At 35.7% G+C, this 14,949-nt stretch overlaps 1 protein-coding gene and 1 long non-coding RNA gene across 2 annotated transcripts; both read left to right on the top strand.

Moving 5' to 3' along the window:
* The first annotated feature begins 855 nt into the window (after window positions 1–855).
* On the top strand, window positions 856–5,490 carry LOC113733340 (uncharacterized). Its single transcript, XM_027259692.2, has 3 exons — window positions 856–1,356; window positions 2,501–2,649; window positions 5,039–5,490. Exons 1-3 carry the CDS (start codon window positions 1,171–1,173, stop codon window positions 5,175–5,177), a joined length of 474 nt encoding a protein of 157 aa, XP_027115493.2. The 5' UTR covers window positions 856–1,170; the 3' UTR covers window positions 5,178–5,490.
* An 8,318-nt stretch (window positions 5,491–13,808) lies between these two features.
* Window positions 13,809–14,339, top strand: LOC140035480 (uncharacterized). The gene is made up of 2 exons (XR_011839699.1): window positions 13,809–13,981; window positions 14,082–14,339. It is a non-coding gene; the product is annotated as an uncharacterized lncRNA (long non-coding RNA).
* Window positions 14,340–14,949: the final 610 nt, after the last annotated feature.

Here is a 14,949-nt window from a genome sequence, read left to right as displayed (position 1 = left end):
GAATTGGGTTATAACTATATATGTATTATATATATATATATATATCTATAAATTTAAACATATATATATATTTGTATGCGTGGGACGGGACAGGGGATGGAACGGGTGTATGTTGCCCCGCCCCCGCCCAAAGGGGAATTTTCTCCCCCACCCCCATTTCTACCTTGTGGGTACCTGCCCATATTGCCTCCCTTGGGATTAATCCCTTTTCTTGGTGGTTAGTAGGCTAGAACCCAATGGTTAGAGAATTTTTCTTTGCTGCGTCATTGACCAAACTAACACTCAACCCCCCATAAAAAAGCTTGATAGGAAATTCCCCATTTTGAATTTTACAAGCAAATACTTGGGGACAATCCCCAATTTCACTCCTAAACCATTTTGTTAATATCGATTTAGTGCCTAACTTTTAGCTCTAACTAATTTGATACTTGAACTTATCTCGAAGTTCTAATTAAGGATCTTCGCAGTGGTATCATTATTTATAATTGTTTTGTTCCCTAATTGATCAACTAAACAAAAGTATTATGAAAACGTTACTCATGGGATGGTAATAAAATAAATAAATCGTGAAAAAAATCAAGAGATAAAACTTTTAAATTGTGGGCATCCCTTTATAGTAAAAAAAAATGGCAAAGATGAATATGCAATCAAGTACAAGAAAATTGTCAAGGTATTCCCTCTTACACTATATATTTATATATATATATAATAAACATGAAAAAAAACAAAGGCATTTATTCCTTTGTATTTGCAATGCTAATTAAAATTATTTTTAAAACAATAAATATTATCAAATTACTCTACGAACTTTTTGCAATTATCATCTATAATATAAAGGGACATAATATCACAAAGGAGAAGGAAATATCTAAGCCTTACAATTAGGGAGCCATAACATTCATTACGTCAGGCGCAGAAAAAGAAGAAAGGGAGAAAGGGAGAAAGCGAGAGAAGGTTAAGATACCCACAAATCAGTTTAGAGGGTAGATAGCTCATCCTAACCATCCTTTCGTTCTAATTCTATAGCTTGGATTGATTGCAAGATTAGCCATAATATAGTGGGTCTTAGAAGACTAATTATAGCAGTATTACCCCAAAAGCGAAAATTGATCTGGGTTGCCGGGTCTGAGTAAAGAAGAAGAAAAAGAAGAAGAGGAGGGGTTGGTTTCGATGGCGAAGCTATACGTGAAGGCAGTGCCACCGGCGGATCTGAACCGGAATACGGAGTGGTTCACCTACCCGGGTGTATGGACCACCTACATATTGATCCTATTCTTCTCGTGGCTGCTGGTTCTCTCCATCTTCGGCTGCACTCCTGGCATGGCTTGGACTATCGTCAATCTTTCCCACTTCGTCGTACGTTCTCTTTAGCATAATCATATATCTTATTTTATGCTCAAAGCCCACGTTAAAGATTCTCTCTCTTTTCCCTCTCGCATGTTTGTTTGATTGTTTTTTTTTTTTTGGCTTATTTATTCAGGGCTTCTCCAGGTTCTTTATCGATTAATTGATCTGTTTGATCAAATATGTATGTATCTACTATATGTATTTAGAGTGTTGTATTTAATTGATATCAAACTTGCGTTGCTGTTGGACTGGTGTTAATTGATTAGGGCAGCTTCAGATTGACATCAGTATGGCCTTTGTTGCTGTTGGATTGGTGTTATTTGCTTATTGGTGACTTTATTACAGAAGAAATTATGCGCTTACCTTTTAGGATTCTCTTGAGCTGTTCATCGATTGATTAAAGGAAAGGGCTTTTTCCCCTTTTGGGAGGAGGGGAAGGGATCAATTGAGCTAATTTTAAGAATTTTGACACTATCGTAGCCATAAGACGGTTAGGAAAGTTCATTTTTTGGTGAAGCCAAAAGCTTGAGGATGGATACTAGCATTTCACCAGATGGGTTGCTGCATCTATAAGTGTTATGAAGCTTTTGATTGAGTGAAAAATGAGGCTTTGCTCCTTTCTTTCCAGTTCATGAGAACGTGCACATCTTTAATTGGGGCTATTTGGTACTCTTTGACTCTTGATTTCTTAGTTAGTTTTCACATTTTACTTGTGTGGATGGTGTAGAATTTGTGGCTGCAAGCAGTAAAACAGCTTTACCACTCCCAGTACGTCACTTTGCCAATGTCTGAGGAGATATTCTTTGTTTAAATTTCACACAAAATATATGGTAGCTTGCAGTTTTTTGTACAATGCCCTCTTCTTATTTCTCACATCTATGTTTTCGTCTTCTGTTGCTTGTGGATTAACCTTATTTCCCCCATATTTACTGCTAAGATTGGTTTTCTCCCAATTTCTATGAATTTTGAACCCAAGAGTTGACTTGTTTTTCTTCCTGGTGTTGAGGTTCATGCACATCATTTTTTTCTCTTCCAAAAGAAGAAGGGGGGGGGGGGGGCGTGAATTGTCACTAGTGTTTTCCATTTGCTTTTTTGTTGTGGTTCATTAATAATCTACGCATTAATATGCATGTCAATATGTTTCCCAATTCAGGTCACCTATCAATTTTTTCACTGGAAGAAAGGAACTCCGTTTGCTGATGACCAGGGGATCTATAATGCATTGACTTGGTGGGAGCAGATTGACAATGGAAAACAGCTCACTCGGAATAGGAAGTTCCTAACAGTTGTACCAGTTGTCCTGTAAGTTCTCCTCCCCTCATTGTCTGGGTGTGTAATGTTGTCTGTTACTTGTCAATATGTCCAAATTGTTTTTTTGGCAGCATATATTTGGTTTGTAATACACTTATCGAATTTCACTCTTGATTTCTGAAAACACGGGAAATTTATGATCTAACTGATTTGTAACCTATCAAAATTTGAACTAATAAACCACATATAGATGAACATGGAAAAGATGAACCAAAACTTTTGCCTTTTCTTATTGGCAATGTGGAGAGGAAGCATACCTAAGTAGTTGGAAAAAGATTGCAATTAAGGCTTCTTAGATCCCTTTACTGGATGATATTGTACACTGGATTTCTTTTATAGACTGAAAAGTTCTTTACGACTGTCCTGGACAAACCTTTTCCCTGCTGTTCTAGCTTGTGGATTTTTTTTTGTTGGTAAATAATTACAAGTGCATATGGTCCAAGATGTTTTCTTTCAAATTTTTTTTCAAAAACTTAAACACCAATGGAGGAATTTATTCTACTGCGATTACTTGCTAACTTGTCTCACATAGGTGACTATATTTTTTAAGAGCAAAAAACTTTCCATTCTTGAGATAAAAACTCTCCATTCTTTAGCAATAAAAAAAAAAAGAGTAGCAAAACAGGATACATGTATGCATGCATGCCTTATCGGTGTTATGCACAATAATGTCTACAGTCCTTAATCTGTGCATGCATAGGGCAAGATGTAATATAAAAAAAGATAAAAAGATAAACTCAATTTAAATTAGTTTGACTCTCTATGAGGGAAAGGATTTTGTAGGAAATGAGTATCTCAAGCTATATCTGTGCAGGCATCTATTGTGCATATACATAGGGAGGTATTAACAGAAATGAGAAGGCAGCAAAGGGGGCAGTCAATTGCATGTGTATTTTTTGATGTCTTCTGTTTTCATAAAAACACAATTAGTCTGACATTTTAATTTTATCTTTTTATCTTCATCTTTTGCTTCCTCTTTTTTTCTTTTTCCTCTTCAACCCCTCTCTTTCTTTCCTGCAGATAAAAGTTCTCTTTTCTATGCCCCGTCTCTCCCTTGCTTGTTTCTTCTTCTCCTTCCCAAATGAACTACTTAATCCAAGTAAATTACCAGAAGATCCTAGAGTTGATCACCAACCACTCTCGATTAACCAATAAATTTAGCAAAATTAAGATACAAACTGAATCAAGCCTGTATACACCAAAGATGTTATATCTTTCAAAATCACCAAACAGTCTAGGAGAGCAATATAGTGTTCAGTCAATCTATATGAGTGAGTGCCTCGTATTTTAAGTCCTAAATTTGATGGTGCCATACAGATGTTGCAATATGCTAAATTGAGCAAGCATGGGGGTGAAGCTGGGTTTAAATTTAGGGTTTAGGGAGAAGAAGAGAGGAGAGGGGGGGGGGGTTGAAGGACCAGGATAGGGAGGAGAAGGATTGAGAGGAAGTGGGGAAAAGGGGGGGGGGGGAGAGTATTGAATGGGATGGCGTTTGGGAGCTATGGGGGAGGTTGCTGCGCTGTATATTTTACAGTGGAGGGGGACAGGTTGAGGATGGAGGGTGGGGATGAGCTATGGTTCCTGCGTATTCAATGCAGAGGGGGGACCAGAGTGGAGTGGCAGTGAGTAGGTCATGTGGATTCTCTAGGTGTTGGAGTTGCCATTCTTCTTCTCAGTTATTTTGTTCATAGGTGTTGCATGTGCACAACCAAATGTTGTCAAAACAAGTAACACACTCACATTCTCTCTCTGTCTCTCACACACACACACACACAAAAGCACACATTCATTTTTCTGGTTTTGTTCTTGGCATCGCGTATCTGAAAATTTTGCAATAAATAGCACAAACTGAATATGTATGTCTTTTTGTTGTCACATTTTGTAAAGCAATACAAAAGTAAATAAAGAAACACATGAGACAGCTCTTTGTTATGCGGGTTTAAATTTACTCTGCAATATGAAGTCATAATATTATAAGCTTTATGTTGGGCAACTAGACTTTGGCAATACCTAACTTCTGTTGAATGGTATGTGGTCATACTTACTGAGTTCTTCTGGAAATTTTATTTTTTCTTTTAATGAGGATGGTAAATGTTTAGGAAATGTATGAATTTGTAGATTGGGATAAGAAGGGGCTGGAGTCTTCACTATTTCCTGGTTAGAAAGTGCAAATCCTTTTATTTATTTATTTATTCAATTTTTTGAGACAGTCCATGTCAACTTTGTAGCACAGATTTTGTGTATTCTTTCTGGTGGTTTGAATCAGATTCATGATCTGGCTTGTGATGATGCTGTTGGTCTCCTCCTTGTTTAGTTTATTTGGTTTTTTAGATTATATGTGGATTGCAGCTTACGAGCATGGATTTGGTATGGTATGCAGGTACTTGATAGCTTCACACACAACTGACTACCAGAATCCAATGCTTTTCTTCAACACTGTTGCAGTGCTTGTGCTAGTGGTTGCCAAGTTCCCCAACATGCACAAGGTTCGTATATTTGGAATCAATGGGGAGCAGTGAGATGGGAAAACAAACTAAAAGAACTGCTTGGATTACACTGAATATAAGCCCGTGTTCCTTCCTCGTCCCGCAGAAGGGTTCTTGATGTACAGAGGTCAGAACTGGAAAGGATATCTTGCTCATGTAGCATTTTTTGTGTCTTAAACTGCTTTTGTATGCCTTTGGAGATTGAAGCAATAAATGTTGTATCGAGTAATCTCTGTATAGTAGTAGTGTTATTGTGATGTCCAAGAGTACAATATTTTGTTTGTATTTCATATAGTTCTCGCGATAATTATGTCTCTTTCAATCTCTCTGACTTATAGCTGGAAAATGAATGGACAAGCAAGTGAAAATATGAATCCTTGCTGGGTCCGACGTCTGAGGTAAGACGAAGGTTTTTAAATTAGCTCTGCCCTGCCTTTACTAGCATATTTAAATTGATCCATGCATAATGTTACTGTGAAATTTCCATCAGAACTACGCGGTACTCTCAATCTGTGGTTGTATGTATTGTATTGCGGGCACTTGTGGAACAGTCTAAGAGATGCAATACTGCTAAAACATTAGCGTATTCAATCGACAGACGAAAGCAGGGTCATTCTCACAGAATGAATCTATTCTGGTGCTAGACTCCTCCCAACAGGATATCTATATATATATACATACACACACACACACACACACATATATATATATATATATATGTATATATGTATATGTATATAGACACACACACACACACACACACACACACACACACACAAAATAACCAAGTGGCTGGACTCAAGAGTCATTGGTGGAGATGGTGATATTCCTCAGCCCCAGCAAGCATGCTCGAGACTACCTACACACCAATGTTTGAGGCCCCCTGCCCCCCCCCAGAAAGTCCCGTCACCACCGCAGGGCGCAAGAATTGTCAGACTTTTCTATGCGTTTCTTTGAATAATAATAATAATAATAATGGGTGCTGGATGGATAACATGCAAAGTTATGAGTAGTCGTCATGCCTGCGGCTCTCACTAATTAACATATATATAATTAACATATATATAAAAGAGGGAATGCCATGCCTCAAAGTGATGTTTGTGTTGCTGATGTGGCAAAATGTGGTTGGCTAAAGAGTGTTCGTCCAACTTGGTAGCTTACCTTTCTTATATTCCCATTTGGTTTTCTTTTCCATTCATTCTTTCTTTCTAACTACACTAGACTAGAAGACTAAAGAAGATTACAAGCCGAAGAAAGAGGAGAAGAAACGGGAGTCCGGCTGGCCCGCGTTGCAGCAGGTGTGCGTGTGATTCGTCAGGTTGAATGACAAGGGTTGGTGCTGGGCTCAATGATGGCCAGTGAAATTATAATTTTACCCTTATTGCTCCTCAAATTTTACAAACTCTATTCAAAAGAATCTTTCTTTTGAATGCCCTGTGAGTGTAAAATAGACTCCACCGTCCCTGTACACGCCTGACAAAGAACAACTTTCCACCGTCCCTGTATCTCTCCCTCATCTTCTTCTTCATTGGCCTTTCTTCCTCTTGATCATCCGCATCTTCCTTCCCCGCCATTTTTTTCTTTTTTTTTTTTTTTTTTTGTAAATATTGATTGAACAAACAAGATTGCTTCCACCTATTATTCTATGGATCTTAATCTTGTTGGGAACTTTCACATTAATGTATGCTTGAACTACTCTACACTTTGCGCGGATGAAACCAATAAAAACCAAATGAAGTTCAAAGGAGTTAGCTGAGGTGAAAATTTCCTCTTTTTTTTCCATGTTGTGCCCAATTTCCATATTTTTCTTTCTTAGCTATACATAAAATTTATTTTTTTGTCCTGATAGCTGCCACTGAGATGAAAAGGGGAAACAATTGCTAGGACAGCCTTTAGGTAGATTTTGCTTTTCTTTATATGTTTATTTTTTTTAAGATCAGTTTTTATTCTTCTGATTTTATCTGGTAGTTATCGAATATTTTCTTTCTTTTTTTTCAGGTTTTTTGGTTGTACAAGTGCTTGCTTCATGGTAACTGGTAAGTATACGAAAGAATTAATGCGTTCTATTTTTTTCCCTTCCTTTCCGTTTCTTTCTTGACTACTCACTCCGTTGTTTAGAGTATTTTTTTGGAATGTCATTCTCATATCTTGCCCAATGGAATTTTTCTTTGATGTCTAATGCTTTGTGTGGTTAGAAATTTAGGATCTGATACATAATTGTTTATCTCCATTGTGCGCAAAGTTCCATGTGTTTTAGTGATTACTAAGGTTCCAAGAATTGGATATTTTTCTCTCTTTTTTTCTGCTTTTGGAGTTAGTTGTTTAAGTATTTGCCTCGTTTGCATTGCTAATTTGCTATTGTCCTCTAAAAAAAAAAAAAATTCACAGTAGCCAAGAGGTGTCCTCTCAAATTCTGGTTTTGGGTTTTGCTTTAGAGTGTAGTGTGTCGCCTATTATCTAATGCTGGATCTGTTGCATGCATGGTCTTAGTTTTTTTGCTTAATGATGTGCCTGCTGAATCTGTAGTTTCCAAAGCCGTGTCATGTAAGTTGTAAGCTTGTTTAAATTGATTTAATAGTTCTATTCTTCTCACAGGTCATTGGAATTATAAGCATTAAGAATAACTTCAGCATGAGGCAATTGGCACATGCATGGATGATTTCGTATTTCAGTTTTGTCTTTGTGTTCTCATACTAATGGTGCTGCTATATTCATCATCATTGGCTATTTTGTTTTTTGTCTGCAGGTTCTGCTCTTCGTCGGTGAATATCTAGGTACTTTTTCTGCAGCTCCTGTAGTTATATATATAATTTTTTACCCTTTTTTTTTTGTGTTTTTGTACTAATGATACAGCTTATTTGATACACATAGTTTCGCTGAAAATGCTATAAGTACTAAAATATCTATCTCATTCCACAGAACTACACAACATCTGCTTGGTGGTTAACTTTCTCAGCCACCTGATCTATGCATGACTTTTAAAGGGAAAGCATTAGTATTAGCTCACTTTGCAATAGTATTTGAGCTCTATAGTCTTGATTGTTCTCCTCTAATAGACTCCAAAAAATCACCAAAAGCTGAATTTACTCAAGGTCATTGTTTCATCCTTTTTTTTAGGGTCTTTTCATCTTTCCATCTATAGAGTCCTTTAAGTTCTTTAAAAGTAACAATGATCAAAGTTAAAATGAACTACAAATGATGAAGAAACTTGAATATTTAAGCACCCAGAGGCACCACCTGCTTCTTTATATCTGACTTTTTCCTCTTCTTCTGACGCTTCTTTGACACAGAGATCTTAACCTTCTCTTCAACTGAAGATTATATGTTTTAATTTCTTGTTTAGTTATTTAGTTTTGCTGCTGCTAATAGTCTTATTTTCCATTTATGTCATATTTTGATTTTTGTTTAGTAGATTGAGGAAAAATGCAAGAAAAATCCACAAGAAGAGATAGATTTAACTTTTTAGGCTCAGTTCTTTTTTTCTCCCCAATTATCTTTGCAGCTCACCTGAAATTCAGCTTTCAAGTTATATTCTATTCATTGGTTTTCACAAAGTAGCTATAGGTATTATTTCGTAGTTTTGCCTTTTATCTTTACTATTGCCTTCTTAACACGGATGGTTATGCATCCAAGTTATACATGGTATTGGGAGATCCTGTTTGAATTGTGCTTGGAATAGATGTCTTTGTCATTACTTTTCCATTGCAGTAGTTGTGACTTTGTATTTAGAGTATGCATAGAGTGGTGTAGTTGCATTTACAAGTGTGGTTAACACTTATTGCTAAAATGCCTTATGGGTGTCTGAGTTTTGCAGCGGAACCAAAAGTTTTTATGTTGTAATTTGCTTCAGTCCAATATTGAGTTTTTGGTTGAACTTACCATGTCTGGTGTATCAAATTCCAAAAAGTCCTTGCTCTTAAATTACATTTGTGCAGTGCAAGAAATTCTGTTACACAATGAGGAAAAAGTGATTGCCAAAAGTGTGTATATTTGGCCATACTCTTAACTGTGATTATTTTTTTGGGCCATCTCACCTTTTGTTCAATTTGTTGTATGGGTTCCAGATTTATACTTTTTCCTCCATTTATTTGTCTCAAACATTCTGTGAAGAAGGCATTCAATGGAAAATCATATTGTTTCTTAATGTTTATGTGCCATCATCCAGTACAAGAAGGAAAGATTTTTATGTATGGAGGGATTATACTTGGTTCAGAGCCCATGATTGCAATTTTTTTTCTTTTTTCTTTTTGGGTTTTTTTGAGTATCCAAAACTGATCTGGTGTTTTTAATAGGTATTTTGTGTTAAGCTGATTGCTGGTAGTGATAGGAGGGAAGCTGCTTATATTATTCTCACTAGCTTTAAGGCTACTTAAGTTTGTTCTATGTTTAGCCTTTTTCTACTTAATTAGGTATGTTTAGTCATTTGATGTATTGTTGTTTACTTAATGTTTTTTTTACCATGAGATCCTTGTAATTTTGTAGTCTCTGAATTTTTTAGTAAGAAATTTTCATTTATTGCAGATTATTTAATATTTGATTTGAAATTCATTTGTTAGCTTGCTTATATGCAGTTTCAATGTATTGATGTATTTACCTTTTGGTTCATAGTTTGCTTTAGTATTGTAATTATTGGTCCTGCGGAAAAGAATGATTCATTTACAGTGGCTCATGTGCAATTTCTTTATTATCAATGCAAAAAAAAAAAAATCACCACTTAATAGCTACCAGTGCGGCATTCATTGAAGATAATGCACGCATGGTGGTAAACAGACTGATTTTGTATTCTTCAGGGTTTTTCCCCCTGAATAAGAGAAATTTTTCCCTTCCCTAGATTCTTAAATGTATATGCTGATAGGATTTAGATTATCTCCTAATTGCGTTCTTTTGTTTATTTGATAGATAGTTTCCCTCAACAATTGAAGGTTACGAAGCTGGAATAGAAACTCCCAGGGGGTTGATACATGTACATTTGCTTGTGAAAGTTAAAAATGACATATTGAATAGTTGTGGCTTGTAATTTTCTTTGCCTTTCTACTCTTGAATGATGAGTTGGACTGGGGCAATTTCTTTTCTGGCCTGTTCTTCCTTTTTTTTTCCCGGCTCTCTTAGCTCTTCAAAGAGCCTATTACTTTGGTTATTATCATAGCATGGTTAGGTTACACAATTTGTTTCGCCAATTTAATGGGTAGATTTTACAAACTTACTTTTCGTCTTTGCATTTTAATCTTGATAACACCTCATTAATGTTTCAAAAACTAGAAGATCAATTTTTTAGCAAATGCTTTTACATTTTGAGCATTATCATTTAATTACATGGCTTTGTTCTAGAAGTGTTTGTGAGCAAGTTGGGTAAAGCAGAGTTGACGATTGAACTATGTGGTTCATTGCCTACAATAGCAGTCTATTCTGCCCGTAGTAATTGTAAGACAAAACAGCCAAGTTTGATCTAATAATTGTTTGTTTATACTTTTATGGGTTTTTTTAATATTATTGACAATATCTTACTTGAGCTTTTATTTCGTATGTGAATTTGCCAAATGAGATTTTTAAAGCCCTTTTTCTATGGTTACTCATTATTGGTGAAGTTATTTTTTCTGTGTATGTAATATATAGTTCTTGGTATCTCAATGTTATAGTATTCAAATGTGAAAACAGTTTGAAAAAATGGAAGGAATATCTACTGAAAGGAGAAAAAATTTTAACTTTTCAGGTTGTGAATTTTTTTTGATTTATTTCCCTGTCATTTTTCCAATTTTACACTAGATTGGACCTTCAAGTTTCTGCTTCCTTTTCACTTCTGAAGTTTTTAATTTCTTGCTTGCTTCTTTAGTTTTGCTGCTCCTCATAATCTTAGATTGCTGCCTATTTGATAGATTGAGGAAAATCACAAGGAAATACTAAAGGGAGGAGAAAAAGATTTAGCTTTTCAGGTTATCGTCTTTTCTTTTTATTTTGTGGTCATCTTTCTAGATTACCTTAACTTTGAATTTCAAATTTCTGATTTTTGTGCTATTTAGTGGTTTTCACGAAGTGTCTGGTGGGTGTTGAAATTGTTAATTTTACCAATTCTTTTTTTTTTAAACTATTGCCTTCTCAAGATGAATTGTTATGCATCTGAATCATATATGAAGTTGGGAGGTTCAGTTTGATGTACTCTTGAGGTGGATATCTTTTCTCATAATTGTTATGCATTATACTCGTGTTCTATCATTTGCCATGCTGAATTTATCAATCATTCTAATATAGTCTTTGATAGCCATATATTGAGGGTTTTTTTTAAAATAATGTAGGTTATTCTTCTAGAAGCTGTGGATGTTGAAGAAAAGGCAAACAATTATCTAAAGGAAGAAATAGTTGAAAGAGATCAATCAATATTGCTTCATTTTTTCTAGACATATATATGTTTTCTCACCTTGTAGTTTTTGCTGATTCTCTAGGCTTTTAGATCAAATATTTTGCTAAATGAATGATGTGAAAGAGGACTAACAGTTTGATTGGATGCTTAAAATGCATTTTCGATTGAGCATAGAGTAGTTATTACTATTATAATTATTACTGCAATTCAAAGGGTAATTTGTTAGCCATGTTTTCCCTTAAAAATGCTACTGCAATTCAAAGGCTAATTATTACTGCATAATATTATGTGTCTGATTGGATTCCTTAAAAATGTATTGATAACAAGGATTTCACAAATTTCATTCCTTGACTTTCTCCAAAATTGTATCAACCTAATAATTGTCAGTGCTTCGTAAATTTCTCATGTGAGTCTTTTCCTGTTTCTCTTGAAGCTCATCATGGCATTTGCTTATGTAGTTGTGTTTTGACTTGTAGCTTTACTATTCGATATTGGCTGCATAGTTTATAATGAAAATTCAGACTACTTGGCAGTTTTATGGTCTACCTTGTATTAATTTGTTTGGAATGCAAAAGTATAATATTATTTCTTTTCTTTTTACTAATAAAGAAAATAATAAGATACCGACTTGTTTGAATTTGAGGAATTCTAGCTGGTTTTGAGGCTGTAAATATTGGCCAATGTGCAGTATAAAAGAAAATTATTTCATATCTTATCTTTGTTTTTGAGTTGCTTACAAGGTTATAGCTTGCTCTAGACAGCTCTTTTTTTTTTTTTTTCCAATGTTGTCTCCCCTTCTACTTCATTCTTTGTTCTGTTGCTATATTCTTTTCTCCCTTCCTCCTCTGAATGCCGATCATATTTTCTCTCCTTCCTCTCCCTTTCATGAAAAGTTTCTTCTATATTTTATTTTAGTGGGTTGTTCTAATTTTTTGTTGTCCTTGGGCTAAGAGCATCAAAGTTAAGTTGAAAATTTTTAGAAACTTCCTTTTGTCCTGCTTTATTGAGAAATCTTCTTGATTCTTTTGCTCTCCTATACGAAAACTTGCCAAGTTAGATTTTGGAGCAGATGTTTGCACTTAAATTTAGTTAGGTTTTAGTTGTACATAACGTCGAAACTGAGAGTAAATTTTGCTTGGAAACCATTCACGAGTTTTTTGCATGTGGCAAACCTCTTATTTTCATTTAGCAATTTAGCTTGCATCTTTTGAAACAGCATGAGACTACTCCAAATGATAGTTGTGACTTGTGAGATTGACTTGCATGATGTGAAGGATATATTAGCAGTCATCTATGCCCTTGCTATTGCACGGTATATGTAGATCCATTTGATTGGTCTTTTTCTTGCATGCAGTTTTAGTTAAAAATTTAGGTATCAGAACTCATCGGATCATAATCTTCTTATTCAGATATGAGAGTTAAAGCAAAGGAGCTGGGACTGTTAGCTGAGTCATATTTGGAGGGAATGCAATCAATATACAAATTGATTGGCCAAGTGCAGCATTTATGGTCCATTAGGTTTACAAGTTCTTGATGACATCCCTGCAGAGATGCCAGATTTGTTGGAAGCGTATGTGTTAGCAGTTGCTTATTCTCATTTTGTTTCTATTTAAGAGATTATGACCTCTTCCAATGTACCCAAAAAAGAAAAAGAAAAAAAAATGAGGTTTCTTTATGATGTATATCCTTGATACTTTTTGGAGGATTTTATTGTTCTTTTGATTGGCTTTATCCCATAATGCTGTAAAACCTCTTTAGCATCAAAGCTGTGCAGAAATTGTGAGGTCGCCTTCCTCAAAAACTCAAAAGACAAGATATGTTGAGAAAGAGTTTTTAATTATGTTAATTGATGCATATATGTGACTGTTGATGCTTTTTTAGAATGAGATTTCATTCGTAAATTTTGAGGACAGCACAATATAATTTGTATGTTGGGTCAATGGCCAGTTGTGTATGTTCTAATCATGTTTTTCTTGCCTTTTTTTAAAAGGTATTGTATAATAATTTTCATCTCTTGAATTTCATATTTTTACAATTTTGAACTAATTATATATAATTTCTAAGAATACAACTCTAAATATTTTGTTTATCATTTACATCTGTTACATAATAATTTGAAAATTAAGTGGGTATAATGGGGCATTTATCCACCGCGCATTCGCGCGGCGAACCTCTCCTAGTATTTTTCTATGTACTCCCCCCCCCCTCCGGGTCTTTTAAATGGATTTTGATGACCCGATTACTACTACTACTACTACTTGTGAATCTACGTGTAACTACGTACATTTTTATTTTCGTAGGTTGATGGATTTTAACTACGTACGTACGTATGTATGTATGTATGTATTTTGGAGTAAGTAATATGGCATGGAACGATCATTTACTTTCGCCATCAATACAGGAAAGAGCCTTAATTGACCCCCTCCTCCGTACTTAGGTGGACATGGAGACGGATTAGGTGGATTTGGTAGAGTTGAGGCAGGTAAAATCTTATTTCTTTTTTTTTTTTTTAAATATTTAATCATCGTTAATTAAGCTCTGTGAAATTTATCCGCAGTCGTCTCACCACTGTTTACTAGTAGTTACTGGCAGGCACAGGAGTTAGCGTGTCAACCCGCTTAGCATTTTATTCAAACTGATTTGAAGGCAGGATCCAGAGTACGGGCGTCCCTATCCCTATCCCTATCATCAGCGCCGTAGCCTTTTGCCCACCCTCTTTGAACAAATTACAGTACTCCATCAGCTTTGTATGAACATAAACAAACAAGAAGAGTTTAATCTCCTAGCTGTGGCAGTAATTAATTTCCTGCCTCATGATAAATATACACAAAATTTGCGAAGACAGACGCGCTCTGGGATACAGATCTGAAGCCTGCTAATGACTGACTCCATATATAATCACTACTCTAATCATGCTCTGCCCACACCACAACATGTATAGCAGTTTATGTTCTTTTCTTTTCGAGTTAGTTTGCATCTTTGCTTGTGAATGAATCGTCGTATTTAGCAGCCCTTATTCATATGCATCTATAATCTCATTCAGCGATTAGCATAGCAAGCGTTCGTTCTTCTGTAAAGCAATCCTCCTCCTCCTCCTCCTCCTACAATAATGCGTCTACACAAAATAGCTCTGGAAACTCTCGACTGTCATATTTTTCAACAAATCACAGAGACAAATGTCTCCTGCTGTGAGTGGTAGGTACGGTCAACTGCTTGAACAGCTTGCTGCCCTCCCCCCCCCCCCCCCCCCCCCCCCCCCCCCTCCCTCTCTTCTTCTGGAGAGAATTCACAGCATCAGGACAAATGGCATTGGCTACCCCGTAGGCCCTGGATAGAATTCTGATTCATTCCTTCTTACCTGCTCACCAAAAGAAAGATATTACAATCTGTGTGAATTCTCCTTCATGAATATCCGCATTTTCGACACAACCCCGGGACCCTAATTGATTA

The sequence above is a fragment of the Coffea arabica genome, chromosome 2c (assembly GCF_036785885.1).
Source record: "Coffea arabica cultivar ET-39 chromosome 2c, Coffea Arabica ET-39 HiFi, whole genome shotgun sequence".
NCBI lineage: Eukaryota > Viridiplantae > Streptophyta > Magnoliopsida > Gentianales > Rubiaceae > Coffea > Coffea arabica.
This window is presented reverse-complemented; position numbering and strand designations above follow the sequence as displayed.